Source organism: Erythrolamprus reginae, chromosome 4, assembly GCF_031021105.1.
Source record: "Erythrolamprus reginae isolate rEryReg1 chromosome 4, rEryReg1.hap1, whole genome shotgun sequence".
Classification (NCBI taxonomy): domain Eukaryota; kingdom Metazoa; phylum Chordata; class Lepidosauria; order Squamata; family Dipsadidae; genus Erythrolamprus; species Erythrolamprus reginae.
In genome coordinates this window covers 2615209-2642512 of record NC_091953.1, presented here as the reverse complement: position 1 = coordinate 2642512, position 27304 = coordinate 2615209, and the positions used below count along the sequence as shown (strand labels likewise).

The 27304-nt window shown below is 45.0% G+C and overlaps 3 protein-coding genes across 4 annotated transcripts in view; 1 reads left to right on the top strand and 2 right to left on the bottom strand.

Annotated features, from left to right (window-relative positions):
• Positions 1–1360, bottom strand: part of FAM168A (family with sequence similarity 168 member A) — an 86611-nt gene extending 85251 nt beyond the window's left edge. Inside the window, exon 1 of the mRNA XM_070749470.1 lies at positions 1264–1360. Within this exon, the coding sequence (XP_070605571.1) occupies positions 1264–1283 (20 nt within the window). The 5' untranslated portion in view covers positions 1284–1360. The remainder of the gene's footprint in view (positions 1–1263) is intronic.
• PLEKHB1 (pleckstrin homology domain containing B1) overlaps positions 1–4403 on the top strand; it is a 29035-nt gene extending 24632 nt beyond the window's left edge. The window contains exons 6-7 of the mRNA XM_070749474.1: positions 2257–2359; positions 3714–4403. Coding sequence (XP_070605575.1) covers positions 2257–2359; positions 3714–3850 — 240 coding nt within the window. The 3' untranslated portion in view covers positions 3851–4403. The remainder of the gene's footprint in view (positions 1–2256; positions 2360–3713) is intronic.
• Positions 4404–11002: 6599 nt separating this feature from the next.
• The window catches only part of RAB6A (RAB6A, member RAS oncogene family), a 57567-nt gene continuing 41265 nt past the window's right edge, over positions 11003–27304 (bottom strand). Inside the window, exons 1-4 of one of the 2 annotated variants that reach the window (XM_070749468.1) lie at positions 20353–20518; positions 18184–18277; positions 16407–16473; positions 11003–13423 (exon numbers count right to left, since the gene is read on the bottom strand). In XM_070749468.1, the coding sequence (XP_070605569.1) occupies positions 13359–13423; positions 16407–16473; positions 18184–18277; positions 20353–20507 (381 nt within the window). In that variant the 5' untranslated portion in view covers positions 20508–20518 and the 3' untranslated portion in view covers positions 11003–13358. Of the gene's footprint in view, positions 13424–16406; positions 16474–18183; positions 18278–20352; positions 20519–27304 lie in introns of those variants that run through there. The other variant, XM_070749469.1, reaches the window with a different exon arrangement.

Sequence of the window (27304 nt, the reverse complement as noted above, 5' to 3'; positions counted from 1 at the left end):
TGGAAAGAGGTCCCAAAAAGTAGCACCCCCGATGGAGATACTGGGAAAGCATCCAAAGAGAAGGCAGGTGGAGAAACGTCGGCACCGTTGGCCCAGAAAACCCTCAAGGTTCAGCAATGCAGCGTTTTCTCACTCGGAGCAACTTTACAGACGTGTCGAGGTCGTCTCTCAAATTCCCCCCCCCCCCCCCCCGGCCAGCCAAGCCTGGGGAATTTTTGCCTAGTCACTTTCCACTTTTCGGACCTCGTCCGATTGCCGATCGATAAAGTGCAATTCTTGGGAGGTTGCAGAATCGGTTTTGAAAGCTGGGTCGGTTTTGTAACGAGCCAGAGATGTCGGAATGAAAATAATGAACAAAAACTGGGTAGCCAACCATCAATACACGAGAGGTTCAGAGGTTACTAGTGTGTTGGTTTGTTTGTTTGTTTATTATTACAGTAGTTAAATTTCTAAGCCGCCAACTCCTAGCGGAATCTGGGCTGCATACAACAATTTAAAACTATTGGGAGAAAGATTAGAAGTAATGTGAGAAAATATTATTTCACTGAAAGAGTAGTAGATGCTTGGAACAAACTTCCAGCAGACGTGGTTGGTAAATCCACAGGAACTGAATTTAAACATGCCTGGGATAAACATAGATCCATCCTAAAATAAAATACAGGAAATAGTATAAGGGCAGACTAGATGGACCTGGAGGTCTTTTTCTGCCATCAGTCTTCTATGTTTCTATGTAAAACAGTAAAAACCCAAATACGGTTTGGTAGGTCAGCGGTTCAAATCTCATCACTGGCTCAAGGTTGACTCAGCCTTCCATCCTTCCGAGGTGGGTCAAATGAGGACCCGGATTGTGGGGGCAATATGCTATATTTTATTCCATATTTACAGCAGCACGAAGTTTATAACTTCAGCCTGATGATGGTGAATGTGATTTCACCAAAACGTCGCATAGACACTCAAAATATTACACGGGGCAAAACCCGAACTCAGAACAATCTACATACATATATATTCTCCAGGCGACTCAGGGCGGCGTACAACATTAAATATAACAATATATAAGAAATCTAATAACTATAAAAATATGAAAATTTACTAAAACATTTAAAAAGACCCCATAATATAATAATAAAAACAACAACAACAGAGTTGGAAGGGACCTTGGAGGTCTTCTAGTCCAACCCCCTGCTTAGGCAAGAAACCCTACACCCTTTATAATAAAAGTCGCGCTAGATGCCGTATCTTTGCTTTGCAATTTTGGTTTACCTGGGATAGTTGACAGGCATCTCTTAGGTATGGCCGAACAATGTTGGTTGGAGGGACCGCAGGGAAGGGCCTTCTTTGTGATGGTTCCAACCCTTTGGAACCAGCTGCCTCTGGAGATCTGTACCATCCCTACCCTACTGGCTTTCTGGAAAGCGGTTAAGACCTGGCTTTTTCGGCAGGCCTGGAAGAAAGCAGTGATCGGTTGCCAAACTTTTTACTGCCATACTATGGGTGTGGCCTTTTGTGTGGTGTGACTTGCTGGTCATGTGACCCAGTGGGAGTGGCTTGACAATCATGTGACCAGGAGGGTGGCTTAAAGGTCATGTGACTGGGTGGGAGTGGTTTACCGACCAAGATAAGTTTCCAAATAGGTGCTTGGACTCCTTTTCAGTCGATTAAGCCCCATTATTTGAATAGCCACAAAAAAGGACAAATGATAGACAGCGTTATTGGTTGAGGAGCACAGTCACATTTGAAGGTTTTGTACTGTACCCACCAGGTTCAGTAGGATAACAGATTAGGCAAGTAGCTCAATGTTCTTGAATTGCTATCAAAGTTCAGTTCTAGATAAGGATGAAAGTGTTTATGGGTAAAAACAGACTATTTAATTATTTCCTATTTTAAAAATAATTAAGGATCATACTAAGATACTAGAGAAGGAAGGACAATAAAAAGAACTATTAAGTATTCAATAAATAGTGCATAAACTTACTACTCATTACTGACTGAAAGTATGCATGCTTTTTAAAGGGATATTATTATGCTTTTACTTTTTTTACTTTTGATATGGTAACTGTTTTATATGTGTTTTTATTCTTGTTAGCTGCCCAGAGTCCATTGGAGTTGGGCGACATATAAAACTTGCTAAATAAATTTTTTTAAATGAAACCTGCCTCGTGGGAGGAAAAGGGTTGGCCTGGATGACCTTTAAGGTCCCCCCTCCGTTCTGCATTTTTATGCCCGTGACGCTGGGCTGGACGTTCTGTGTTCCAGGTTCACCTCTACGACCCTTACGACGACTACTACCAAACGGTCCCTCTGGACTCGCACCAAGCGATGTACGTCAGCTCGGATTACCAAGGCACCTCGTATATTGGTAGGTCTGGCAGTTCCTCACCATTTACCCCTCTCTAGCACCATCTCCCAGTTAAATATTTCTGTTGCTAAGCAAGACGGGCGTTAAAGCGAGTTTTGCTCCATATCATCACCTTTCTGGCTCCGTTTGCTAAGTGAATCACTCCAGCACCGGAATTCCTACTTTGTGCCCTTCGCAGCTTTCTTTGGCCCTGCAGGCCCTCCAAACATGGCTGTTTTAAGAGAATAAGTGCGTTGGAAGGGCCTTTGGAGGTCTTCTAGTCCAACCCGCTTCTCAGGCAGGAAATCCAGTATCAGGAGCCTTGAATTGTTCCCTTCTGAGGGCTGAAAGGACATCTGGTGGCCAAATTGGGTACTGCCACAGATGCAACAAAAGGAGATTTAAAAAAAAAATTCTATTACAGGTACAGTGGTACCTCTACCTAAGAAGGCCTCTACTTACGAACTTTTCTAGATAAGAACCGGGTGTTCAAGATTTTTTTTTTTGCCTCTTCTCAAGAACCATTTTCCACTTACAAACCCGAGCCTCTGAAACTGTAACCGGAAAAGGCAGGGAGCAGCCTCCGCGGGGCCTCTCTAGGAATCTCCTGGGAGGAAACAGGGCTGGAAAAGATGGGGAGAAGCCTCTGTGAGGCCTCTCTAGGAATCTCCTAGGAGGAAACAGGGCCGGAAAAGGTGGGGAGAAACCTCCGTGGGGCCTCTCTAGGAATCTCCTGGGGAGAAACAGGGCCGGAAAAGGTGGGGAGAAGCCTTTGTGGGGCTTCTCTAGGAATCTCCTGGGAGGAAACAGGGCCGGAAAAGGTGGGGAGAAGCCTCCGTGGGGCCTCTCCAGGAAAAATATTGGCAAAAATTGTTGAAATCTCGCTCGCACATATTCACACCACATTTCGCTTGCTGTACATGTGCAGAAGCAAAATCTTGCACCGACGGGCGTGCGCACACCTCCATCCGGTGCAAGATTTCGCTTCTGTACCTCCTGCACTGGTGACACCGAAGTCACCCCCCCGACATGCTCCAGGTCCCCCCCCCCCAGGAGGACTCACCCCACTATTTGAGAAGCACTGGGTAAGACTTTGCTCCTGGTAGTGTTTTTCCCCTCTCTTAGTTGGGGGAAAGATTAGAAGCCACGTGAAAAAAATATTATTTGACTGAAAGAGTTGTAGATGCTTGGAAGAAACTTCCAGCAGACGTGGTTGGTAAATCCACAGTCACTGAATTTAAAGATGCCGGGGATAAACATAGATCCACCCTAAGATAAAATACAGGAAATAGTATAATTGCAAACTAGTTGGACCAGGAGGTCTTTTTCTGCAGTCAATCTTCGATGTTTCTATGTTTCTCTTTCTCCCTCACAGCCCCTGGAATGACCCACGTCATCATCCGCGAAGACCCCTACCGCGTTTCCGGAGATCAGATGGCCCTGGGTCTCCTCGCCGGAGCGGCCACGGGGGCTGCCCTGGGCTCCTTCATGTGGATGCCTTGCTGGTTCTGACGCTCTGCTTTTCGGTCGACCGGCCAGCCTCAGGCTGGCTGACTGCCCCCCACTTTTTCCTGGCAAGACCCCCCCCTTCCCCTGTTTCGAAAGCAAAAGAGGGAGAACCCAAAGAAGGCGGGTCACTTTGGCACATGAATTCCCCAGGAAGTTTTGCAGAATCCTCAGGAAGGTTTTTTAAGCACCTGCTGTGTGAAGAGTAACCGTGGCCAATAGCAATAGCACTTAAGACTTATCTACCGCTTCACTGTGCTTTGACAGCCCCCCCTAAGCGGTTTACAGAATCAGCCTCTTGCCCCCAACAAACTGGGTCCTCATTTGATCCTCTTTGGAAGGATGGAAGGCTGAGTTAACCTTGAGGAAGGAAGGAAGGAAGGAAGGAAGGAAGGAAGGAAGGAAGGAAGGAAGGAAGGAAGGACAATACTGCTTAGACTTATATACCACTTCATAGTGCTTTACAGTGGTTTATAGAATCAGCCTCTTGCCTCCAACAATCTGGGTCCTCGTTTGACCCACCTCGGAAGGATGGAAGGCTGAGTCAACCTTGAGGAAGGATGGATGGATGGATGGATGGATTGAAGGAAGGAAGGAAGGAAGATAGAAAGGAAGGAAATACCTGAATACTAAACAAATTGAAAGCAGAGAAAATAAACATTGAAATCACTGTTAATGATACTTAAGGGCAATACCGCTTAGACTTATATCCCGCTTCACAGTGCTTTACAGCCCCCTCTAAGTGGTTTCCAGAATCCGTCTCTTGCCCCCCAACAATCTGGGTCCTCATTTGACCCCCCTCGGAAGGACGGAAGGCTGAATCAACCTGGAGCCGGTGGGGAGATTTGAACTGATGAACTGCAGCCAGCAGTCAGCAGAAGCAGCTTGCAGTACTGCACTCTAACCACTGCGCCACCAAGGCTCTGTTCCCATGCTGCACTGATGGGTCCTCCCTGGCTCCCTAGGTAGATCTAAGGCAGACCAGGAAACTGCTGCCTTTGCCCCAAATCTATAGGCTGAACTTCCACGGGGAATTTAGAGGGTTATGTAAGGAAGTTACCACCAGCTTCGAAAATCCGTTTAATCTGAGCCCAAAGCTATCGTAAAGTCTTTTCCTGCACCTGTCACACAAGCTATATTCCTATAACATCCGTGGCTAATATGGAATTTATTTATTTATTTATTTGTCAAAGAAACAGGGATAGAAATTATAGTTTGCATTAACATAAGTAGGATAGAAAGGATAATTCATTCATTCATTCATTCAGTCCAATACACAATAAAGGTTATAGAGCAGTGTTTCTCAACCTTGGCCGTTTGAAGATGTGTGAACTTCAACTCCCAGAATTCCCCAGCCAGCAATGAAAAAAAAAACCTGCAAAGACTTAGGGCTTGGAAAACATCCTTTGCAGACAGTAACAATGAAAGCTTGCAAGCCTTAGCACCTAGTTAGGGTTAGAAGGAAACTTATTCAGAGCAATTAGAGCAATTAACAAAACCCTGCACAGACTTAGGGCTTGGAAAACATTCTTCTTAGAGAGTAACAATGAAAGAGCTTGCAAGCCAGTAAGAGCTGGGAAGATTGTTAGCACCTGGTTAGGGCTAGAAAGAAATTTATTCAGAGCAATTAGAGCAATGAACAAAACCCTGCACAGACTTAGGGCTTAGAAAACATTATTTGCAGAGAGTAACAATGAAAGAGCTTGCAAGCCAATAAGAGCTGGGAACATTGTTAGCACCTGGTTAGGGCTAGAAAGAAACTTATTCAGAGCAAGTAGAGCAATTAACAAAACCCTGCAAAGACTTAGGGCTTGGAAAACATTCTTTGCAGAGAGTAACAATGAAAGAGCTTGCAAGCCAATAAGAGCTGGGAACATTGTTAGCACCTGGTTAGGGCTAGAAATAAACTTATTCAGAGCAAGTAGAGCAATGAAAAAAACCCTGCAAAGACTTAGGGTTTGGAAAACATTCTTCATAGAGAGTAACAATGAAAGAGCCTGCAAAGTAAGAGCTGGGAACATTGTTAGCAGCTAGTTAGGGCTGGAAAAAAGGCTACATTCAGAGTATAAGATGCACATTAATTTTCAGCCTCTTTTAGTGAGTAAAAGGGTGTGTCTTATAGTCCAAAAATATGGTAAATTGCTGTGAATTCTAGGAAGAAAAATCTGGATTGCAATCTAACCAATTCTAAGTAGACAGGACCGTTTTTGTACCCAATTTTTCCGGGATTATTTCCATCTCTGCCACAAAGATGCCAACGGAGCCCAATTGCTAGTTCATCCCTGGAAGGCATATAAATGCCGTCTTCGCACAAACCCATCGTAGGGTTGGCACAGCTAAATGACCGAAACACTGCCAGGTCAGCAAGTGTTTTCTGGGCCAAAAAAACCCTCCCAGAAAAACCACAATTGCTAGCAGCGACAACAGCTGTGACTCTGCCCAGTAGATACTTGCCAGATTTTTTTCGCTTGAAAGGGTAAACCCTTGTTTTCAGATCCGCTGATCACTTTCCTTAGAGCAATGAACAATTCTTTTTTTTTGGGGGGGGGGGGGGTTGTTGAATCGCAGAAGCAAAATTGGATCTTGCAAAAAAAAAAAAATTAGTCATTTCCTGCACATATCGAGGCCTATCGCGGAATGACCATTCCATACAAAATTTTAACCGTTTTGGATTTAAAGGGAAAAGCTTGCATTTTAAGAAAGCGCTGCCTGGGGTTTTGGATAGAGGGTTTTTTTACCCGGCGGTGGCTCTCCTGAGGGTATCCCATCCCTGCGGCAAAGTCTGCCTCATCTGGTGGATTAGGGGCTTCCCTGGAAAACCCGGAAATGGGCCAGCTGGGCCCCCCCCCATTAGCCGCTGCACAAACACCTCGCTTTGCTTCTCTCTAAGCTCTGAGCACCCATCATGACTCCATTGTTAGTTTGCGGCTTGATTTTATCGAACGCTTCAGGCGCTGATAATAATAATGATGTATATTTTGGAAGAAAAAGTATTTAAAGATTTTAAAAAAAGAAACCTTTGCTCTTCAACTCAATGGCTGTTGTGTTTTTCCACATCACACTGCAATCTTGTGGTGGGGCGGGGGGGATGTTTCCCCCTTCTACCAGCTAAATACAATGCTACCTCTATTTACGAACTTAATTTGTTCCGTTACCAGGTTCTTAAGTAGAAAAATTTGTAAGAACCAGCCATTTTTTCCCATAGGAATCAATGTAAAAGCAAATAATGTGTGCGATTGGGGAAACCACAAGGATGATGGAGGCCGCCCCACGAAGGCTTCTCCCCTTTTCCAGCCCTATTTCCTCCCAAGAGATTCCTAGAGAGGCCCCACGGAGGCTTCCCCCTGCCTTTTCTGGCCATTTCCTCCTAGGAGATTCCTAGAGAGGCCCCACAGAGGCTTTCCCCCGCTTTTCCAACCTTGTTTCCTCCCAGGAGACTCCTAGAGAAAAGTTCGTAAGTAGAGGCGTTCTTAGGTAGAGGTACCACTGTATCCATTTTTTCTCATAGAGGGTAAATAAGCATCCTAAGGAGATTGCAGGCGCCTCAATTCAAAAGGTTTTTAATTAGGATTCTGTGTCTGCTTAACTCAGCGTTTCCCAACCGGTGTGCCGCGGCACACTGGTGTGCCGCGAGACATGGCCAGGTGTGCCAAGCTTCAGCTGGGCGGGGCGCTGCCGGTACTTCCGTCCTGGGGCTCCCGCTCGCAGCTGTCTCCTGCTCGATGCCGCGGTTTTCGGCGCTCTCCTGCTGGGCCCCAAAGAAGGAAGGCAGGAAGGAGAGCTCCATTCTTCGCACCTTTTTCCCGCCTTCTTTCTTTGGGGCCCAGCAGGAGAGCGCCGAAAACCGCGGCATCGAGCAGGAGGCGGGGGACAGCTGCGAGCGGGAGCCCCAGGACGGAAGTACCGGCAGCGCCCCGCCCAGCTGGAGCTCCTCTTTCGTCGACGGCAAGTGTCCGATGGGAGCGGGGGGGGGTGGCCGCAGCGGCCGCAGGCAGTCGGGGGAGATGGCGGCGGCGAGAGGGATCGCTCGCTCGCTCGCTCAGCTGACTGCAAGTGGGAACCCTGACGGTGGCGGTTGGACGTTCTGCTGGACGTCGTACATGCTGGCGCTGCGTGCCTGGCATATACGGTGTCCAGCACCACGTCCAGCTGCCGCCGTCAGGGCTCCCGCTTGCAGTCAGCTGAGAGAGACAGAGAAAGAGAGACAGAGAAAGAGAGACAGAGAAAGAGAGACAGAGCAAGAAAGAGAGACAGCAAGAGAGGCAGAGAAAGAGAGATAGAGAAAGAGAGAGAAAGAGAGACATAGCAAGAGAGGCAGAGAGAGAGAAAAAGAGAGAGACATAGCAAGAGAAAAAGAGAGACTTAGCAAGAGAGGCACAGAGAGAGAGAGAAAGAAAGAGACATAGCAAGAGAGGCAAAGAGAAAGAAAGAGACATATAGCAAGACAGTGAAAGAGAGAGAGAGAGCAAGAGAGAGAGAAAAAAGCAAGAAAGAGATAGCAAGAGAGACAGAGAGAGAGCAAGGGAGAGAGAAAGACATAGAGGAAGGGAAGGAGGGAGAGAGAAAGAGAGCAAAAAAGAGGAAGAAAGAGGGATGGAGAGAGAGAATGAAGGGAAGGAAGGAAAAGAGAGAAAGAGGGAGAAATAGAGCGAAAGGAAGAGAGAGGGTTTTTTTTGTCCAAACTTCTTTAGCCCCCCCCCCCTTTCAGTGTTCCCCAGGATTTTGAAAATACGAATAATGTGCCGCGGCTCAAAAAAGGTTGGGAAACACTGGCTTAACTCACCCAAAAATGTATTTAAAGCTCATCTGCATTTAGCTTAATTAGGGGAGTAGGAAAGCTTACCTGAAAACAATGCAGCAGGATTGTTGTCGATGTGTGTGTTTAAGGAAAGGATTGTGTTTATTTTCCAATTACTTCCTCCCCAGTAAGAACAGACTAAATAACAGCGTCTGGCATTTCTTATCCTTCCACCAATCCGCTTTGTTCAGTCGTTCAGTGCTATTTAACCACTGCCGTCTCTCAAATAATGTAAAAATAAAATAAAATTCAGTCTTAAAACTTGTCATTACACAAATGGTGGATAATGCACATGTACACACTTCTCAGACCTTGGCCACTTTAAGACTTGTGGACTTCAACTCCCAGAATTCCTCAGCCAGCCATGAATGATAGAGGTGGAAGAGGCCAGAAGGGTCATCTAAGTCAGGGGTCTCCAACCTTGGCCACTTTTAAGACTTGTGGACTTCAACTCCTGGAATTGAAGTCCACTTGTCTTAAGTTACCATAGTTGGAGACCCCTGCCTGAGACTATTCCTGATCAGAAAAGGCATCGCTGTGGAAAACACAGGCACGAATTAAGAAAGAGTGAAAACACAGTGTACGATACAAGACAAAAGGAACAAGCTAAATCTATAGTTCACGACAGAAGGCGAATCTACATGTCATGTTCACCCAGCTGTTTGTCACAGCTGATGAACCTTTTTATTCATTTACTTTTTTAAAAGCATTTTTTAAATTCACTAGAACTGACTCTGTGAGGTTCCTGCTTTGTTGTTGCAGGGGACATTTTGTGTGAAATCAGCTGCTTTTGCATTTAGTCAGGTGTGTAGCTGTTATTTTTGTGTAGTGTGAAAAGTTGGTTTTTGAGTTCTTTGTGGCTCTGTGAGGTTCCTGCTTTGTTGTTGCAGGGCCCATTTTGTGGGAAGTCCAGCTGCTTTGGCATTGAGTCAGTTTTGTGTTGTTTCTGCGTGAAGTGTGAAAGTTGGGTTGTGAACTCACCTGGTCACATGACCATGACCCATCAAGCCATGTCCACCCAGTCACGTGACCAAGCCACGCATACAGATATGGCAGAGAAAATTTTGAGATTTCACCACTGGTTCCCAGTACCTGTTTTTGCAAAGCAGCTTCACTAGTCGTCCTCGACTGAACCACAATTAGGAAGGAATCTCCATCGTTGTGGTCACAAACAGAATCGGACCCAATTTTACAGGTGGGTAAAGCAAATCACTTATATACAAGGTGTATTCCAAAAGTAATGCAATTTTTTAAAAAAGTATTTTATTGAACAGATTTGCACAAACACTTAAAATTCTTCCAAGTACTGTCCTTGGGCCTCTACACATTTTTTCCAGTGACTCTGCTATGACCGGTACACGCCCTGGAAGGCGTCTTCGGGGACCTCTCGCAAGGTCTTCGTCACGGCTGATTGGATTTCTTCTATGGACGAAAAACAGGTTCCTTTCAGGGCTGCCTTAATCCGAGGGAACAAAAGGAAGTCTGCTGGGGCGACGTCAGGACTATAGGGGTGATGGGGCAGCGTTGGGACCTGGTGTTTGGTCAGGAACTCGTGGACTTGTAGTGCATTGTGGCAAGGTGCGTTGTCGTGATGGAGTTGCCAGGTAGCGGAGATGTCGTCTCGTCCTGATGACCCTTTTTCGGAGTCTTTCCAGCCCATACATGTAGTAGGCAGCGTTAACTGTCTGTCCTTGAGGAACAAACTCCTTATGGACCACTTCTTTACTGTCAAAAAAGACAATGAGCATTGTTTTAACTTTTGATTTGCTCATTCCTGCCTTTTTGGGTTTGGGGGACTGGTCAGTGTGCCACTCAGAGCTTTGGTGTTTTGTTTCTGGGTCATATTAAAAAACCCAGGTTTCATCACCAGTGATGACGTTGTCCAAATAATCAGGTTCAATTTCTATACATTGCAAAAGTTCACTTGAAATTTCCGATTCCCATTTTTTTGTGACACAGTCGGTGCGCAGGTTTACAATAACTGACGTCCTGCCGCTTCCAGTTTGGAGAGCACTGAGACTGGTTTCGTGGCAAAGCTTAGCATCCCCCCCACCTACTCCAAGTGCTTCGGTCCCGCTCCCACCAATAGAAGCGGTGCAAGAAATTCAATTGCATTACTTTTGGAACACACGCTGTATGCCAGCTGGGGAATTGTGGGAATTGAAAGTCTATCCAACTTAAAAGTTGGCCCAGTTGGGAAACTCAGTCCTACTTGGAGTTGTACACTTGCTTGCTGCCTGGAGACCAAAGAATTGACGTGATGCTCAGCTATGGCACCGAGTTCAAAACAAGCCAGAACTACCAAGGCCAGTGAGATGGGGAACAGGGGAGGGAATCCAAAGAAACAAGAGAGAGAAACCTTTTTTCTCGTAGTGTTTTGATTAGATACTTTATTGGAAGCAAAAAATTCTGTGCATGTTTTTAAAAAATCCAACCCGTGTACACATTTAATTGCTCGAAGAACCCAAACCACAATAAAACTCAGTTATTCAAAAAGCAGCGAGATGGGATTCTTTGTTTTTTTGTTTTTAAGTTTCTGCACACATAGAAGAACGACAATACAAGGAAGGGAAGGAAGGAAAATTAAAAAAATTAAGTAGCCCTGTCTCCTTTCGAGTTTCTTTTCAGGATTAAGTTCGCCTTCGGTTGCCATAGTTTAAACGTTTATTTCTAGACATGCTACTTTTAAAGGGGGGGGAGGGGGGGGAGAAAATAAAAAGCAAAAAGGGAAAAAAAAATCACCTCTTCAATATTGCATGAAAAGCGTATCTGTATGTCAATCTGCCCTTTGAACATGAGATTATGCAAAGTCACTGGAAACTCAAGTCCAAGTGATGGAATTTGCCATTCGGACTCCACAATGCAAAGGCGGGGGTGTAGGGGAATGGGACACACTCTGCGTTGCGGCCTCTGAGCCAAGCTGGGCGGCCTTTTCAAAAGCCAGCCCTTGCGAGAAAATAATAATAATAATATTTTCCCACGTCGCCCCCCCTCCCCCTCCACAAACTCTCCTGGCAAACAAGGTATTTACAATTGTGTTAACTTACGTAGCAACTTCACAATGACTAGTACTATTAAGAGTGCACTTCTGTAGTGCGTGTGTGTGTCTTTTGTGTGTCTGTGTGTTTGTGTACATGAGAAAGAATGCATGTCTGTTTCCGAAATAAATTGCAAGATCTTGCAACATTGCCAAAGTTTTAAATGGATTAACCAATTCAGAGAGTGAGAGACAGAGAAAGAAAAGAGAGAAAGGAAGAGAAAGAAAGAAGAAAGATAGGAAGGAAGGGAGGAAGGAAGGAAGGAAAGACTTGAATGCTAAACAAATTGAAAGCAGAGAAAATAAATATTGACGGAAATCACTGTTAACGATACTTAAGTCAAACATAATACTAAACAAAAGGTTACTTGACTGAATTATGCAGCACATAGACTCAAGACCCAATGTAAAAAAAGGAAAAACAATAATAATGCTGAAAGTAAAAGGCAACAGTCTGCATAATTGAAAGTCCTGTTTCCATCCTATGCAAAAACGCAACACTCCCCACGTCATCCTTTTAAAAGGGACTTTTAAAAACGGACTTTTATCACTCTCCCAAGTTGAGTGTTGAGCTGCCCAATAGCCTCAGTTATCATAGTCCTCCTCCTTCCTCACTTTACGGAGAACTTGCAAGCGTAGTCACAGCGTACGGGGCTTTATTTTAGAAACGGATTTCACTTCAAATCGTCTCTAACAGGCCTCAACTCTGTTTTCAAACCTGTTCTGAAAACGTCCCCAGAAATGCAAGGAAAAAAATCCACCTCCAAACCCCAACCAGAGACTGCACTGCGAGCCAGTTTAACTGCAGGTGTCTACACGGAAGATTCTGGAACCGTGCGCCTTTTTAAAAAAAAAAGGCATCATAAAAAACCCCAAAAACCGATTTCTATGCCGCCCTGTGTCTCCGGAGAAGGGCGACATAGAAATCGAATCAATAAAATAAATAAAGTAAAAATAAAATTGTGAAAGCACGGTTTAGCAAGCTGGCTTTTGGGGGTATTTTTTTAGTTTTGCTTGTCCCAAAAGCAAAAGGTCGGACTTATAAAAAGATGTTAGTGTTTTTGGAGGTTGCAATTTCTTTTTTTGCTCTTCTGTTAACGCTCCAGAGCCTGCAAACGGCGTTTTCAATCTACCTTGTAACACGTCCACTTGCCGGCAAAATCAGGTGCCGCCCTTAATCTTCCACCAAGGCCCTGCAACTCCCCCTCCATTTAACAAGTGCGACATGTTTAATTTTCTTTGTAAAGAAAAAAACAGAAAAGGAGAAAGAAAAAAGGAGCGGACCTTAACAAAGTTGCACTCAACTTTCTAGACCTACTGGACTAAGGTAGTAGGCTGGTTTGGGCTCTTGCGACCCTTTTTCCTTCGCTATGGCAATGAAGACACCGACTTTTTTTTTTAATCTTCTCTCTCTCTTTTTTGTGCTTGTGAAGCTAGCGAGATTATCTTCACGAAGACAGGCAGCGATGAGCATCCGTGCTGGGGTGAAGGGGTGGAGGAAGAGGAGGTGGGGGAAGGAGGAGGAGGAGGCAAGGCAATCGTCACACGGCTGTCGAGGGGTCACGAAGGAAGGAAGGAAGGAAGGAAGGAAGGAAAGGAAGGGGGCCAGGAGAAGCCAATGATGGTTTGAGGAAGGAGGGAAAAATGAAATAAAACCAAACAAAAACCCCAACAGACTATTAGCAGGAGCAGCCTCCTTCACTGACTGGTTGCTCTTGAGGCTTTTCAAGTTTGATGTCGATCACTGGGGAAGAGAAGTTAAGGGAAATGGAAACACAGGCACGGACCCTTGGTTTCGTGAATGGAACAGCTGCGAGAGCAATCATGGGCTTCCCCAAATATGCCCATGTTACACCAACACTCCGCAGTCTGCATTGGTTGCCGATCAGTTTCCAGTCACAATTCAAAGTGTTGGTTATGACCTATAAAGCCCTACATAGCATCGGGCCAGAATATCTCCTGGACCACCTTCTGCCGCAAGAATCCCAGCGACCACTTAGGTCCCACAGAGTTGGCCTTCTCCGGTCCCGTCGACTAAACAATGTCGGTTGGTGGGACCCAGGGGAAAAGCCTTCTCTGTGGCGGCCCCGACCCTCTGGAACCAGCTCCCCCCAGAGATTAGAACTGCCCCCGTCCTCCTGGCCTTTCATAAACTCCTTAAAACCCACCTCTGCCGTCAGGCATGGGGGAACTGAGACATCTCCCCCGGGCCTAAACAGTTTATGCATGGTATGTTTGTGTGTATGTTTGCTTTTAATAAGGGGTTTTTAGTGTTTTAAAATTATTAGATTTGTTGGACATTGTTTTATTGTTGTTGTGAGCCACCCCGAGTCTCCGGAGAGGGGCGACATATAAATTTAATAAATAAGAAATAATAATAATAATAATAAGGAAGGGTCCATGATGTGGAATTATAGCTTTAGCAATAGCATTTTGACTTATATACCGCTTCACAGTGCTTTTACAGCCCTCTCTAAGCGGTTTACAGAGAGTCAGCCTCTTGCTCCCCAAAATCCAAAAATCTGGGTCCTCACTTGACCCACCTGGGAAGGATGGAAGGCCAAGTCAACCTGGAGCCTACTGAGATTCGATCTACCAAACTGATGGCAGCCGGTGATCAGCAGAAGTAGCCTGCAGTACTGCACTCTAACCACTGCAGGCTCTATGAGGGAGAGTCGTTTGAAACAGGTTGGGCAGCAAATAAATGGTGAGCCAAGGTGGCGCAGCAGGTAGAGTGCAGTACTGCAGGCCACTGAAGCTGACTGTAGATCTGCAGGTCAGCGGTTCAAATCTCATCACCGGCTCAAGGTTGACTCAGCCTTCCATCCTTCCCAGGTGGGTCAAATGAGGACTGGATTGGGGGGCAATATGCTGGCTCGGTTAAAAAGGGCTATTGCTAACACGTTGTAAGCCGCCCTGAGTCTAAGGAGAAGGGCGGCATTAAAAACAACAACGAATAAATAAATAAATATGCCATAAATAAAAATAAATCAGTAAAGCTACTTGTGTCCGGTAGAGAGGGCCTACTTCGGATCCCGTCAGTAGAAATACCCCGTCTATCGAGATCCAGAGCCTTCCCTGCAGAGCGCCTGCCCTTCGGAACATACTGAGCCAGGGGGGCACAATGGTTAGAGGACACCACTGCTAACTGTAGTTCAGCAGTTCAAATCTCCCCACCAGCTCAAGGTTGACTCAGCCTTCCCTCCTTCCGAGGGGGGGGTCAAATGAGGACCCAGATTGTTGGGAGCGATATGCTGATTCTGTAAACCGCTTAGAGAGGGCTGCAAAGCAGTAGGAAGCGGTATATAAGTCTGAAGGTGGCTGATGAGGAAGAGGAGGAACGGCTGGGTCCTGTGCCTGATGCACAAGGCAGAGAAGAGGAGAGCAGTGGAAATCTATGGGCTGGTCCTTGGGACGGAAGAGCCACTGCTGCTAACAAAGCCCCACCGTAGCTCTGGAGTTAAAAAGCAGGAGATGACTAGATGTGGTAGACAATTATCTCAGGGACCGCCTTCTGCTGCATGAATCCCAGCGACCAGTTAGGTCCCACTGAGTGGGCCTTCTCTGGGTCCCGTCAACTAAACAATGTCGTTTGGCGGGACCCAGGGGAAGAGCCTTCTCTGTGGCGGCCCCGGCCCTCTGGAACCAACTCCCCCCAGAGATTAGAATTGCCCCCACCCTCCTCGCTTTTTGTAAGCTGCTTAAAACCCACCTCTGCCGTTAGGCATGGGGGAGTTAAGATTTATTTATTTATTTATTATTTATTTATTATTTGGATTTGTATGCCGCCCCTTTCCGAAGACTCGGGGCGGCTCACAACAGTGAAAAAACAATCCAATACATAATCCAATTAATTAAAATATTAAAAAGTTTAAAACCCCTATACTAACATACACACACACAAGCATACCATGTATAAATTCGGCGGGCCCAGGGGGAGATGTTTAGTTTCCCCATGCCTGACGGCAGAGGTGGGTTTTGAGAAGTTTACGGAAGGCAGGAAGAGTAGGGGCAGTTCTGATCTCCGGGGGGAGTTGGTTCCAGAGAGTCGGTGCCGCCACAGAGAAGGCTCTCCCCCTGGGGCCCGCCAACCAACATTGTTTAGTTGACGGGACCCGGAGGAGGCCCACTCTGTGGGACCTAATCGGTCGCTGGGATTCGTGCGGCAGAAGGCGGTCTCGGAGATATTCTGGTCCGATGCCATGAAGGGCTTTAAAGGTCATAACCAACACTTTGAATTGTGACCGGAAACTGATCGGCAGCCAATGCAGATATTCCTTCCCACTAGGCCTCTACAATTTATGCATGGTATGTTGGTATGTATGTTTGGTTTTATAATAAGGTTTTTTTAGTTGTTTTAATATTGGATTGTTACATGCTGTTTTTTATCACTGTTGTTAGCCGCTCCGAGTCTACGGAGAGGGGCGGCATACAAATCCAATAAATAATAATAATAATAATAATAATAATAATAATAATAATAATAATAATAACTATTCATCTCCCTGCCGGAAAGATTTGTTAGCCTGCAGTGAGAGAGACTTTTTGCCGGTGTTGCTGGCGCTCCAAAAAAGGAATCACTGCTTTAACTACAGAGGGTTTGTGGTGTTTGGGGAGCTTGGTCAGAATAAATCTGCTTTGTCACTGTCCCCCCTCTGCCGACACCCCCAAAGCCTCAATACCGATGACTGGGTTGCTTCCCCAACAGAGCGTGGACCAAAGGATACTGTCTTCTCTGCTCTTCTCCTGCGTGCTCTCCATGCCAGGCAAAGCGGCAGCCACACGTCGGAAAAGCTGAAAGAGAAAATTGAGAAAGTTAGGTGTGTGGTGTGTGTTTGTGTGAAAGCACGACGGATGGATAGAAGCGGACCAGGGAAATATTCTGCGCTTTAAGGCTTTGCCTTTTTATATAAGGCGCCTTGACGGCTTTGTATCAGCGTCCAATTAAAAAAAGCATTCATTTTAACAGAAGATATAAATTGTATTTTATTCCAACTTCATTTTAAATTGCATTTTATTCCAACTTCATTTTAAATGGATTTTATTGGATTTAAGGCAATAATTGTATGTATGTATATAAGGAATAGATAGTCCCTGACTCACAATCATTTATTTAATGACTGTTTCAAGTTACAATGGCACAGAAAAAAAGGGGACCTTACAACGAGTCCTTAAACTTATGACATCAGAAGCTGCTGATTCCAGGCAAAATATTGCTTTAAGAAATCATAGAAACATAGAAACAAAGAAGATTGACGACAGAAAAGGACCTCCTGGTCCATCTAGTCTGCCCTTATACTATTTCCTGTATTTTATCTAACAATGGATATATGTTTATCCCAGGCATGTTTAAATTCAGTTACTATGGATTTACCAACCATGTCTGCTGGAAGTTTGTTCCAAGCATCTACTACTATTTCAGTCAAATAATATTTTCTCGCGTTGCTTTTGATCTTTCCCCCAACTAACCTCAGATTGTGCCCCCTTGTTCTTGGGTTCACTTTCCTATTAAAAACACTTCCCTCCTGAACCTTATTTAACCCTTTAACATATTTAAATGTTTCCATCGTGTTCCCCCCTTTTCCTTCTGTCCTCCAGACTATACAGATTGAGTCCATGAAGTCTTTCCTGATAGGTTTTATGCTTAAGACCTTCCACCATTCTTGTAGCCCGTCTTTGGACCCATTCAATTTTGTCAATATCTTTTTGTAGGTGAGGTCTCCAGAACTGAACACAATATTATTCCAAATGTGGTCTCACCAGCGCTCTATACAGCGGGATCACAATCTCCCTCTTCCTGCTTGTTATACCTCTAATTATGCAGCCAAGCATTCTACTCGCTTTCCCTACCGCCCGACCACACTGTTCACCCATTTTGAGACTGTCAGAAATTACTACCCCTAAATCCTTCTCCTGAAATTTTTGGTAACACAGAACTGTCAATACAATACTCATGTCTCAGTGTTAGTGATTTCTACATCTCTACAGTCCAGTCCAGTTTGAAAATTTCCATTCATGGAGCATCTGTATGTATGTCTGGTTCTTATATTAATGGGTTTTTAATCATTTTTAGTATTGAATTACTATTGTACACTGTTTTATTGTTGCTGTTAGCCGCCCAGAGTCTCCGGAGAGGGGCGGCATACAAATTCAATAAATAAATAAATAAAATAAATAAATCTGGGAGCTGTTCCATTGATTAATTCTTTTCATTGTCCAAAGATTTCTCCTTGCTTTCAGGTTGGATCTCTCCAGATTTTCACCCATTACTTCTTGTCCTACTTCTTTTGATGGTCTGAAGAACAAGCCAAGCCCCCTCTGATTCTGATCACTGCCATGTAGTTACTAACCCTTTACTTGATTTGTAATGGGTCTCGAAAGCCTGGAATGACTCTGTTCTCCTTTCACCTGTAAGACGTGGGCCCTTTAAGACTTGTGGACTTCAATACCCAGAATTCCTCAGCCAGCTGCGCACATAACAATTTGCAGCTCCTTATTACTCACTTGTTTCACGTTGTATCCAGCCTTTGCGCTAGTTTCGATGAACATCACATTCAGCTCTTTGGCTTTCCTTTCCCCTTCCTCAATAGATACTTGTCTGGAAAAGAAAAGAAGAGGGTCACAGTAAGCGAACTGCAGTCTCGGCTTCCTCTAAGGCAGTGATGGCAAACCTATGGCACGGGTGCCAACGGTGGCACGCGGAGCCATATCTGCTGGCACGCAAGCCGTTGCCCTAGCTCAGCTCCAACATGCATGTGTGTGCCGGCCAGCTGATTTTTGGCTCACAAAGAGGCTCTGGGAGGGCGTTTTTGAAACATACATAGAAACATAGAAGACTGACAGCAGAAAAAGACCTCATGGTCCATCTAGTCTGCCCTTATACTATTTCCTATATTTTATCTTAGGATGGAGCAATGTTTATCCCAGGCATGTTTAAATTCAGTTACTGTGGATTGACCAACGTCTGCTGGAAGTTTGTTCCAAGGATCTACTACTCTTTCAGTAAAATAATATTTTCTCATGTTGCTTTTGATCTTTCCCCCAACTAACTTCAGATTGTGTCCCCTTGTTCGTGTTCACTTTCCTATTGAAAACACTTCCCTTGTGAACCTTATTTAACCTTTTAACATATGTAAATGTTTCGATCATGTCCCCCTTTCCCTTCTGTCCTCCAGACTCTACAGATTGAGTTCATGAAGTCTTTCCTGATACGTTTTATGCTTAAGACCTTCCACCATTCTTGTAGCCCGTCTTTGGACCCGTTTAATTTTATCCATATCTTTTTGTAGGTAAGGTCTCCAGAACTGGACACAGTATTATTCCAAATGTGGTCTCACCAGCGCTCTATATAGTGGGATCACAATCTCCTCCCTGCTTGTTGTACCTCTAGCTATGCAGCCAAGCATCCAACTTGCTTTTTGGCTTCCAGAGAGCCTTCAGGGTGATGGGGGAGGGTGTTTTTACCCTCCCTTGGCTCTAGGGAAGCCTTTGGAGCCTGGGGAGGGCGAAACACGAGCCTACTGGGCCCATCTGAAGTTAGGAAATAGGCCGTTTCTGGCCTCCGGGGGGACAGAGGAAGCTGTTTTTGCCCTCCCCAGGCATTGAATTATGGGTGTGGGCACTTGTGCATGCATGATAGGGTGCACACATGTTATTTCGGCACCCGAGGGAAAAAAGGTTTGCCATCACTGCTCTAAGGGGTCTCTATTACAGATTACGCTTTTCCAATAAAATATATACCATATTTTTCATACTTTAAGATGCACCTTTCTCTCCCCCCCACCCCCACTTAAGAGGGTGGAAATGTTGTTGCATTTTATATATTAAATACAGTAATTTTTTACCCCCACATTCCATTTTTGAGCAAAATGACTCAGGGTTTTTTTTGCAAAAAAGCGTGTGCAGAAGTTTGGGAGGCCTGCAGAGTGCTCCTGGGCGCTGGGAGAAGGCAAAAACACAACTTTGTGAAAAACAGGCCTTTTTTGTTGCAAAAACGGGGGCATTTTTTCTTTCCCCTCTAGAAGCACTCAGCAGGCCTCCTCAACCCTCTTCACGCTTAATTTTTTTTTTGAAAAAATGGCCCATTTTTGCAAAATATGGGACATGCAGGGGGTTTGAGAGGCCCCTGGGGGCCGGGGAGGACAAAAACTTCCCTTGCTTGTTTCTTCGAAATCTTGATGCAATGCTGCAATGGTCATTAAAAATATGAAAAATGATCATAACTTTTAGTTCCATTGTAACTTTGCATAGTCACTAAATAGAAACATAGAAGATTTGACGGTAGAAAAAGACCTCATGGTCCATCTAGTCTGCCCTTCTACTATTTCCTGTATTTTATCTTAGGATGGATCTATGTTTATCCCAGGCATGTTTCAATTCAGTTCCTGTGGATTTACCAACCACGTGTGCTGGAAGTTTGTTCCAAGCATCTACTACTATTTCAGTCAAATAATAGTTTTTCACGTTGCTTCTGATCTTTCCCCCAACTAACTTCAGATTGTGCCCCCTTGTTCTTGGGTTCACTTTCCTATTAAAAACACTTCCCTCCTGAACCTTATTTAACCCTTTCACATATTTAAATGTTTTGATCATGTCCCCCCTTTCCCTTCTGTCCTCCAGACTAGACAGATGGAGTCCATGAAGTCTTTCCTGAGAAGTGGCCTGTCTCCTTACCTCTTGTCTGCTAGATCTGTTTTGTTTCCTACAAGCATGATGATGACATCACTACCCCTTTCCGTTCTGACGTCGTCGATCCATTTTGTGGTTTGCTGGAATGAGTTTACATCTGGGAAGGAAAAATAACACAGGATAAAACCCACCTGGCGCATTGCTGAGAAAACAGTGCAGGTAGCCATCGACTTATGACGGTTCATTTAGTGACCGTTCAGAAGTTACAACACCCCTGAAAAAAATGGGACTTGTGACTGTTTTCCACACTTAGGACTATGGAAGCATCTCCCCATGGTCGGAAGTACAAAATCCGGGCACGGTATTTACGAGTCATAAATACTGATTCGTATTTGTGACGGTTGAGGGGTGTCACGTGATCCCCTTTAGTTATCCTCTGACAAACAAAGTCAAGGGGGGAAGCCAAATTCACCTAACAACCTGGCTACTAATTTATCAACTGCAGTGATTCGCTTAACAATTGTGGCAACAAAATGGGGCAAAATTCACTGAACCCATGTCTCACTTAAAAACAGAAAGTTGGGGCTCAATGATGGTCGTTAAGTCGAGGACTGCCTGTATCTACAAAGCATCAGTAAAGTCACCAGTGGTCCTTTGAGATTCATCAGGATTCCAGCTAATCAAAGACTGTGATGATAGATACAGCACAGGCAGCTACATGAGAGCCACGAACTAGTGGGATGTGTTGTGTTTCTACCTCCTTAATTCACAAGAACCAGACTGCTTCTCATTGATGGCTTCTTAAGGGGGCGCCCATAAGATAATGCACCCAATTTTTCCCCCCAGCCTACAGTAATGGTATGAATGCAAACCTTTAGATATACACTGCTCAAAAAAACAAAGGGAACGCTTAAACAACACAGTATAACTCCAAGTAAATCAAACTGTCCAGTTAGGAAGCCACACTGATTAACAATCAATTTCACATGCTGTTGTGCATATTCAACTTTGTACAGAACATAAGTACAGTGGTACCTCAACCTAAGAACGCCTCTACTTAAGAACTTTGCTAGATAAGAACCGGGTGGTTTTTTTGCCTCTTCTTAAGAACCATTTTCTACTCAAGAACCCGAGGCCAGAAAAATTTCCCAGGAAATTTGAGAGTGACACGAAGGCCCGGCCAGTTTCCTGCCATTCCCCTTTAATCCTGACCATCTCGGGCTTTTCTGGGCTGCCAGAGGAGCCTTTCGGTGGCGCTTAAGAAGGCTTTGGCAACCCTGAGCAAATGGAGCGTTTTCCTTTCTCTGGGCGCTTGGAGAGGGAATAAACCACTTCGCTGTGGTGACTCCCTCGCGCTGCCTCCCATACATCCCGCGCAAGGTTGCCTCCCAGAGCGTCTGGGCGCGGAAAGGCAAAAGGGGGCACTTCGCCCCAGCCAGATTAACTCAGCTTCAGCCAAACCGAGGAGTCACCACAGTGAAGGAAAGGTGCCGACTACAAAGCGAGCGAGTGAGAGGAGAGGGGAGCCCTTCAGCATGGGAAGGAAGAGGAAGCAGGTAGCAGCAGCAGCCGCCTTTCAGTCAAAGGAGCAGGAGGTTCCCCACTTTCATCCGCCTGAGTTTCTCTCTCTGGCGCAGTGTATGGGAGGCAGCCTTGCGCGGGGTGTATGCGCCTCCTCAGAGTACCTCTCTTTTTTTTAAAGTCTTAAAGTTTTGGATTTTTTTGATTTCCCATACCTCACCATCTTCCTTCAGCAACAACTGTCCTCCTCGTCTTCCTCCTCCTCCTCCTCCCATCCAAATTCAGGGCTTTTATTTCTTTCCTAATGGGTTTGCCTGCATTATTTGCTTTTACATTGATTCCTATGGGAAAAATTGCTTCTACTTACAAACTTTTCCACTTAAGAACCTGGTCACGGAACGAGTTAAGTTCTTAAGTAGAGCTACCACTGTATTTAATGAGAATATTTCATTCCTTCAGAACTAGGATGTATCATTTGAGTGTTCCCTTTATTTATTTATTTTGAGCAGTATACATTATTTGAATTGTCAGTAGGGCGTGTGTAAATTTTGTTTTTCTTCGGACAGATAGCGTAGCTGCAGTAGTGTTTTGAAATGGTGCCTGTAAGTGCTGTACGTTACAAGCCCCTATCCACCCTACAGCCCTGACCTAGCTCCCTCAGACTTCCACTTCTACTTGTTTGGAACACTTGTTTGGGCCATTAAAGGATGCCATTCGCAGTAGACATTTTGAGGATGACGAAGAGATGATTCGCACAGCGCAGAAATGGCTTCGTGACCAGAACAAGGAGTAGTACCGACAGGGCATACACGCCCGTGTGTCTCACTGGAGGAAGGCCATAGAACGGCATGGAGATTATGTGGAAAAATAGGGAGTGTAGAAGAAACATCATTCTTTCTTGTGTGTAAGTTTCATTCTGTTCAATAAATAATTGTTGAAGAAAAAAATGTGGTGCATTACTTTCTGGGCGACCCTCATATCTTCATTTAGAAGAACATCTCTGGACACCAGATATTAATTTGGTTATTCTGATCTTCTATGGGAAAAATATCAACAATGGATTTGATGGATGGCTAATGTGCCATCAAATCATGGTTGGCTATTAGCAACCGTGCTGGTCAGGGGTCTTGGCAACTTTAAGGCTTCAATCTCCAGAGTTCTTCAGCCAGCCATGAATGATAGAATTGGAAGAGGCCAGAAGAGTCATCTAAGTCAGAGGTCTCCAACCTTGGCCACTTTAAGGCATGTCGACTACAACTCCCAGAATTCCTCAGCCAGCCATGAATGATAGATTTGGAAGAGGCCAGAAGGTCATCTAAGTCAGAGGTCTCCAACCTTGGCCACTTTAAGGCATGTCGACTACAACTCCCAGAATTCCTCAGCCAGCCATGAATGATAGATTTGGAAGAGGCCAGAAGGTCATCTAAGTCAGAGGTCTCCAACCTTGGCCACTTTAAGGCATGTCGACTACAACTCCCAGAATTCCTTAGCCAGCTATGAATGATAGAGTTGGAAGAGGCCAGAAGAGTCATCTAAGTCAGGGGTCTCCAACCTTGGCCACTTTAAGGCATGTCGACTACAACTCCCAGAATTCCTTAGCCAGCTATGAATGATAGAGTTGGAAGAGGCCAGAAGAGTCATCTAAGTCAGGGGTCTCCAACCTTGGCCATTTTAAGGCATGTCGACTTCAACTCCCAGAATTCCTCAGCCAGCCATGAATGATAGAGTTGGAAGAGGCCAGAAGAGTCATCTAAGTCAGGGGTCTCCAACCTTGGCCACTTTAAGGCATGTCGACTACAACTCCCAGAATTCCTTAGCCAGCTATGAATGATAGAGTTGGAAGAGGCCAGAAGAGTCATCTAAGTCAGGGGTCTCCAACCTTGGCCATTTTAAGGCATGTCGACTTCAACTCCCAGAATTCCTCAGCCAGCCATGAATGATAGAGTTGGAAGAGGCCAGAAGAGTCATCTAAGTCAGGGGTCTCCAACCTTGGCCACTTTAAGGCATGTCGACTTCAACTCCCAGAATTCCTCAGCCAGCCATGAATGATAGAGTTGGAAGAGGCCAGAAGGGTCATCTAAGTCAGGGGTCTCCAACCTTGGCAAGCCTGGACACGTATGCCTCATGTGTGAAATCTGGATTGATTTGTCTGAGCCACTGGTTGGTTTTCTTGACTGCTAATGAACTTCTCAGGAGTCTTCTCCAACCTCGAAGTTCAAAGGCATCGGTCCTCTTCTTCTCCTGCTTCTTCAAACGCTAATGTTGGCCTCCTTAGAGGGTCTCAGAGAACATCTCGGCCTGAGCTCTTCTAAACTGTGTAGGCAGAGACATATCCTGGCATCTGGACATTTTCTCCATGGCTACACTACCGAGGAGTTTTAGTTTGCAAGGCGTTTTTCTTGATTGCTGGTTCTTTTAGTGTTGACCATTGGTGCTAAAGGCAGAAGCTGCCCATCAGTTTCATATCTTTGCTGTCAATTCTAATGCTGGAACATTATCTTTCTACCTGTCTGACTGTCTTTATTCCTTAGATTTATCTGGCCGCCCACTCACTCTCAGTCACTCTGGGTGGCTTACAAACATTAGCTCGATTTTCGTTTCAATGTCATTTTTAGCTCATGTTAGTCCCATTTTTCCCCCACACCGTGTTGCTTGGCTTTTATTGCTCGAGCTTGTAGCAGTTCCTTTGCATTATCGGCTCATTAGAGTAGCTTCACCAGCACAATAACATCCACAACATGGTTTCAATGCGCTCATCGATCTAAAAATATCACCTGCACACAGTAAGCCAATGGAAAAATTCCCCAAAGGGATCGCAAGCAACTTGCCAGGGCAGGAAAAGTGTTTGATTTGATGACTAAGTAGTGACTGGGCACCAGGTCTCAATAGACATTGATAGTGACACAGAGGCAACATGTTTTTTTTCTTTGCCTCACAACCAGGTTATTAGTGCCACTACCTGCCTCATTAATGCTTCCGTATTGCTGTCCCGAAGGTGCTTTTTTCCAGGAGGCAACTGGACTTTCTGGTTGTTTTTTATTTTGAAGACCTTTCGCTTCTCCTCCCAGAAGCTTCTTCAGCTCTGACTGAATGGTGGGGAATGGAAGGATTGATACTCCTTGCTGACAGCTGGTCATTTGCATCCTTTTAGAACAGACCTTAGCAAAGTGTCTGTGACCGGCCCACGGAGGAAGGAAGGAAGGAAGGAAGGAAGGAGGGAAGGAGAAAGGGAGGGTGGGAGGGAGGGAGGGAGGGAGGGAGGGAGGGAGGGAGGGAGGGAGGAAGGAAGGAAGGAAGGAAGGAAGGAAGGAAGGAAGGAAGGAAGGAAGGAAGGAAGGAAGGAAGGAAGGAGAAATTGTCTTTCCATGCCCTTTTGCAAAAGTCCAATAAATGCTCATTTTTTAATTGTTCATTGGTTTCATTGGCCTTTCCAAGAAATTTAAAGCAAACCCCCCACCCCACCTCTCAAGGGAGAAAAGGGGAGGAGGAGGAAGAAAAGGAATCCAAAGCTACTTTCAGGCAAAGCCTCCACTATAGTTTTCTCAACTGACAATGTAGGTCAGTTGAAGAGAGGCACCTGAAAGGAATATTTTGGAAGAGAAGTAAAGAACTGCCCATAAGCAGAAATAGAAGGCAGAGAAAATCAGAGAGACAGAAGCTTCTCTCCATTTGGAGAAGGAAAAAAGGAAGGAAGGAGAAATGGAGGAAAGAAGGAAGGAGGGAGGGAGGGAGGGAGAGAAGGAAGGAAGGAAGGAAAGAAGGGGTGGGCAATTAATTTATAATTATAATATAATATAATTATATATATATATATATATATATATATATATATATATATATATATATATATAATATAATGCAATGCAATGCAATGCAATGCAATATATTATAATATATAATTATAATTTGTAATTATAATATAATTAACTCAGTTCTACCCAATAATATACAGTATTGGGTAGAACTGAGTTAATTATATTAATCCAGCCCTCTAAAACCATCCCAATTTCTCATGCGGCCCCATGGCAAAATTGATTGCTCACCCCTGTTTTAGAAGGCCATTGAGGCCACTTGGAGGTTTATCTGTGTCTTCAGGGTCACTTGAATGGTGCAAATGGTCCCTATAGGCTGCAATTTTTGAGGCAAACCTGGACTTGTTTTTTCCTTTTTCTTTCAGACTTTCAGCTATACAATTGGAGATGAAGACCCTTGGAATGGTGGGGGAGTAAGAACGGATTTCCAGAGGGGAAACAATTGCAGATGACAGGAACCGTTTTGGACCACTCAGATGACTCTGAGGATACAGGTAAACCTCCAGGTGGCCTCAACAACCCACTAAAAGGATGAAAATGATCAGATGTCTGCAAGGATTTTAAATTCTCCCATTCCCCACCGTCCAGTCAGAGCCGAAGAAGCTGCTTCGATGAAAAGCAAAACACTAAAAGAAAAAAAGAAGAAAGTCTATTTGCCCCCTGAAAAAGCTTCTGAATCTCTACAGACTTCCAAACTGTAGCTTTAGGTCAGGGGGGAAAAACATTTCAAAGGAAACTAGCTTTTCAAGGTAGTAAATTATCAGAAGTGAATTGGTTTTATCTGCTAGTCAATTAATAGTATTTTTTTAATGCATAAGACCCTAAGAGCCCTGCTGAATCAGGCCAAAGCCCCTCAAGTCCAGCATTCTGTGTCCCACAGTGGCCCCACAATTGTCCATGGGTATCTTGAGCAGAAAGAGAAGGCAAGACCCTCCCTTTCCTTTGACCCCCAACAAATGGGACCCAAGGGAACCCTGCCTGCCTCCACCAACATAGAGGCATCATATGGATATCCGATTCAATAAGGGAGAGAAGGAAGGAAGGAAGGAAGGAAGGAAGGAAGGAAGGAAGGAAGGAAGGAAGGAAGGAAGGAACATAAGACCCTAAGAAGAGTCCTGCTGAATCAGGCCAAAGCCCATCAAATCCAGCATTCTGTGTCCCACAATGGCCCACCAATTGTCCATGGGGATCTTGAGCAGAAAGAGAAGGCAAGACCCTCCCTTTCCTTTGACCCCCAATAAATGGGACCCAAGGGAACCCTGCCTGCCTCCACCAACATAGAGGCGTCATATGGATATCCGATTCAATAAGGGAGAGAAGGAAGGAAGGAAGGAAGGAAGGAAGGAAGGAAGGAAGGAAGGAAGGAAGGAAGGAAGGAAGGAACATAAGACCCTAAGAAGAGTCCTGCTGAATCAGGCCAAAGCCCCTCGAGTCCAGCATTCTGTGTCCCACAGTGGCCCCCCAACTGTCCATGGGGATCTTGAGCAGAAAGAGAAGGCAAGACCCTCCCTTTCCCTGACCCCCAACAAATGGGACCCAAGGGAACCCTGCCTGCCTCCACCAACATAGAGGCGGCACATGGACGTCCGGTTCACTGCAGCATTAAACTCCAAAAAGGTTCCATTCAGGCTTTTTTCAGGTTCCTTTTTATATTTAAAAAAAAA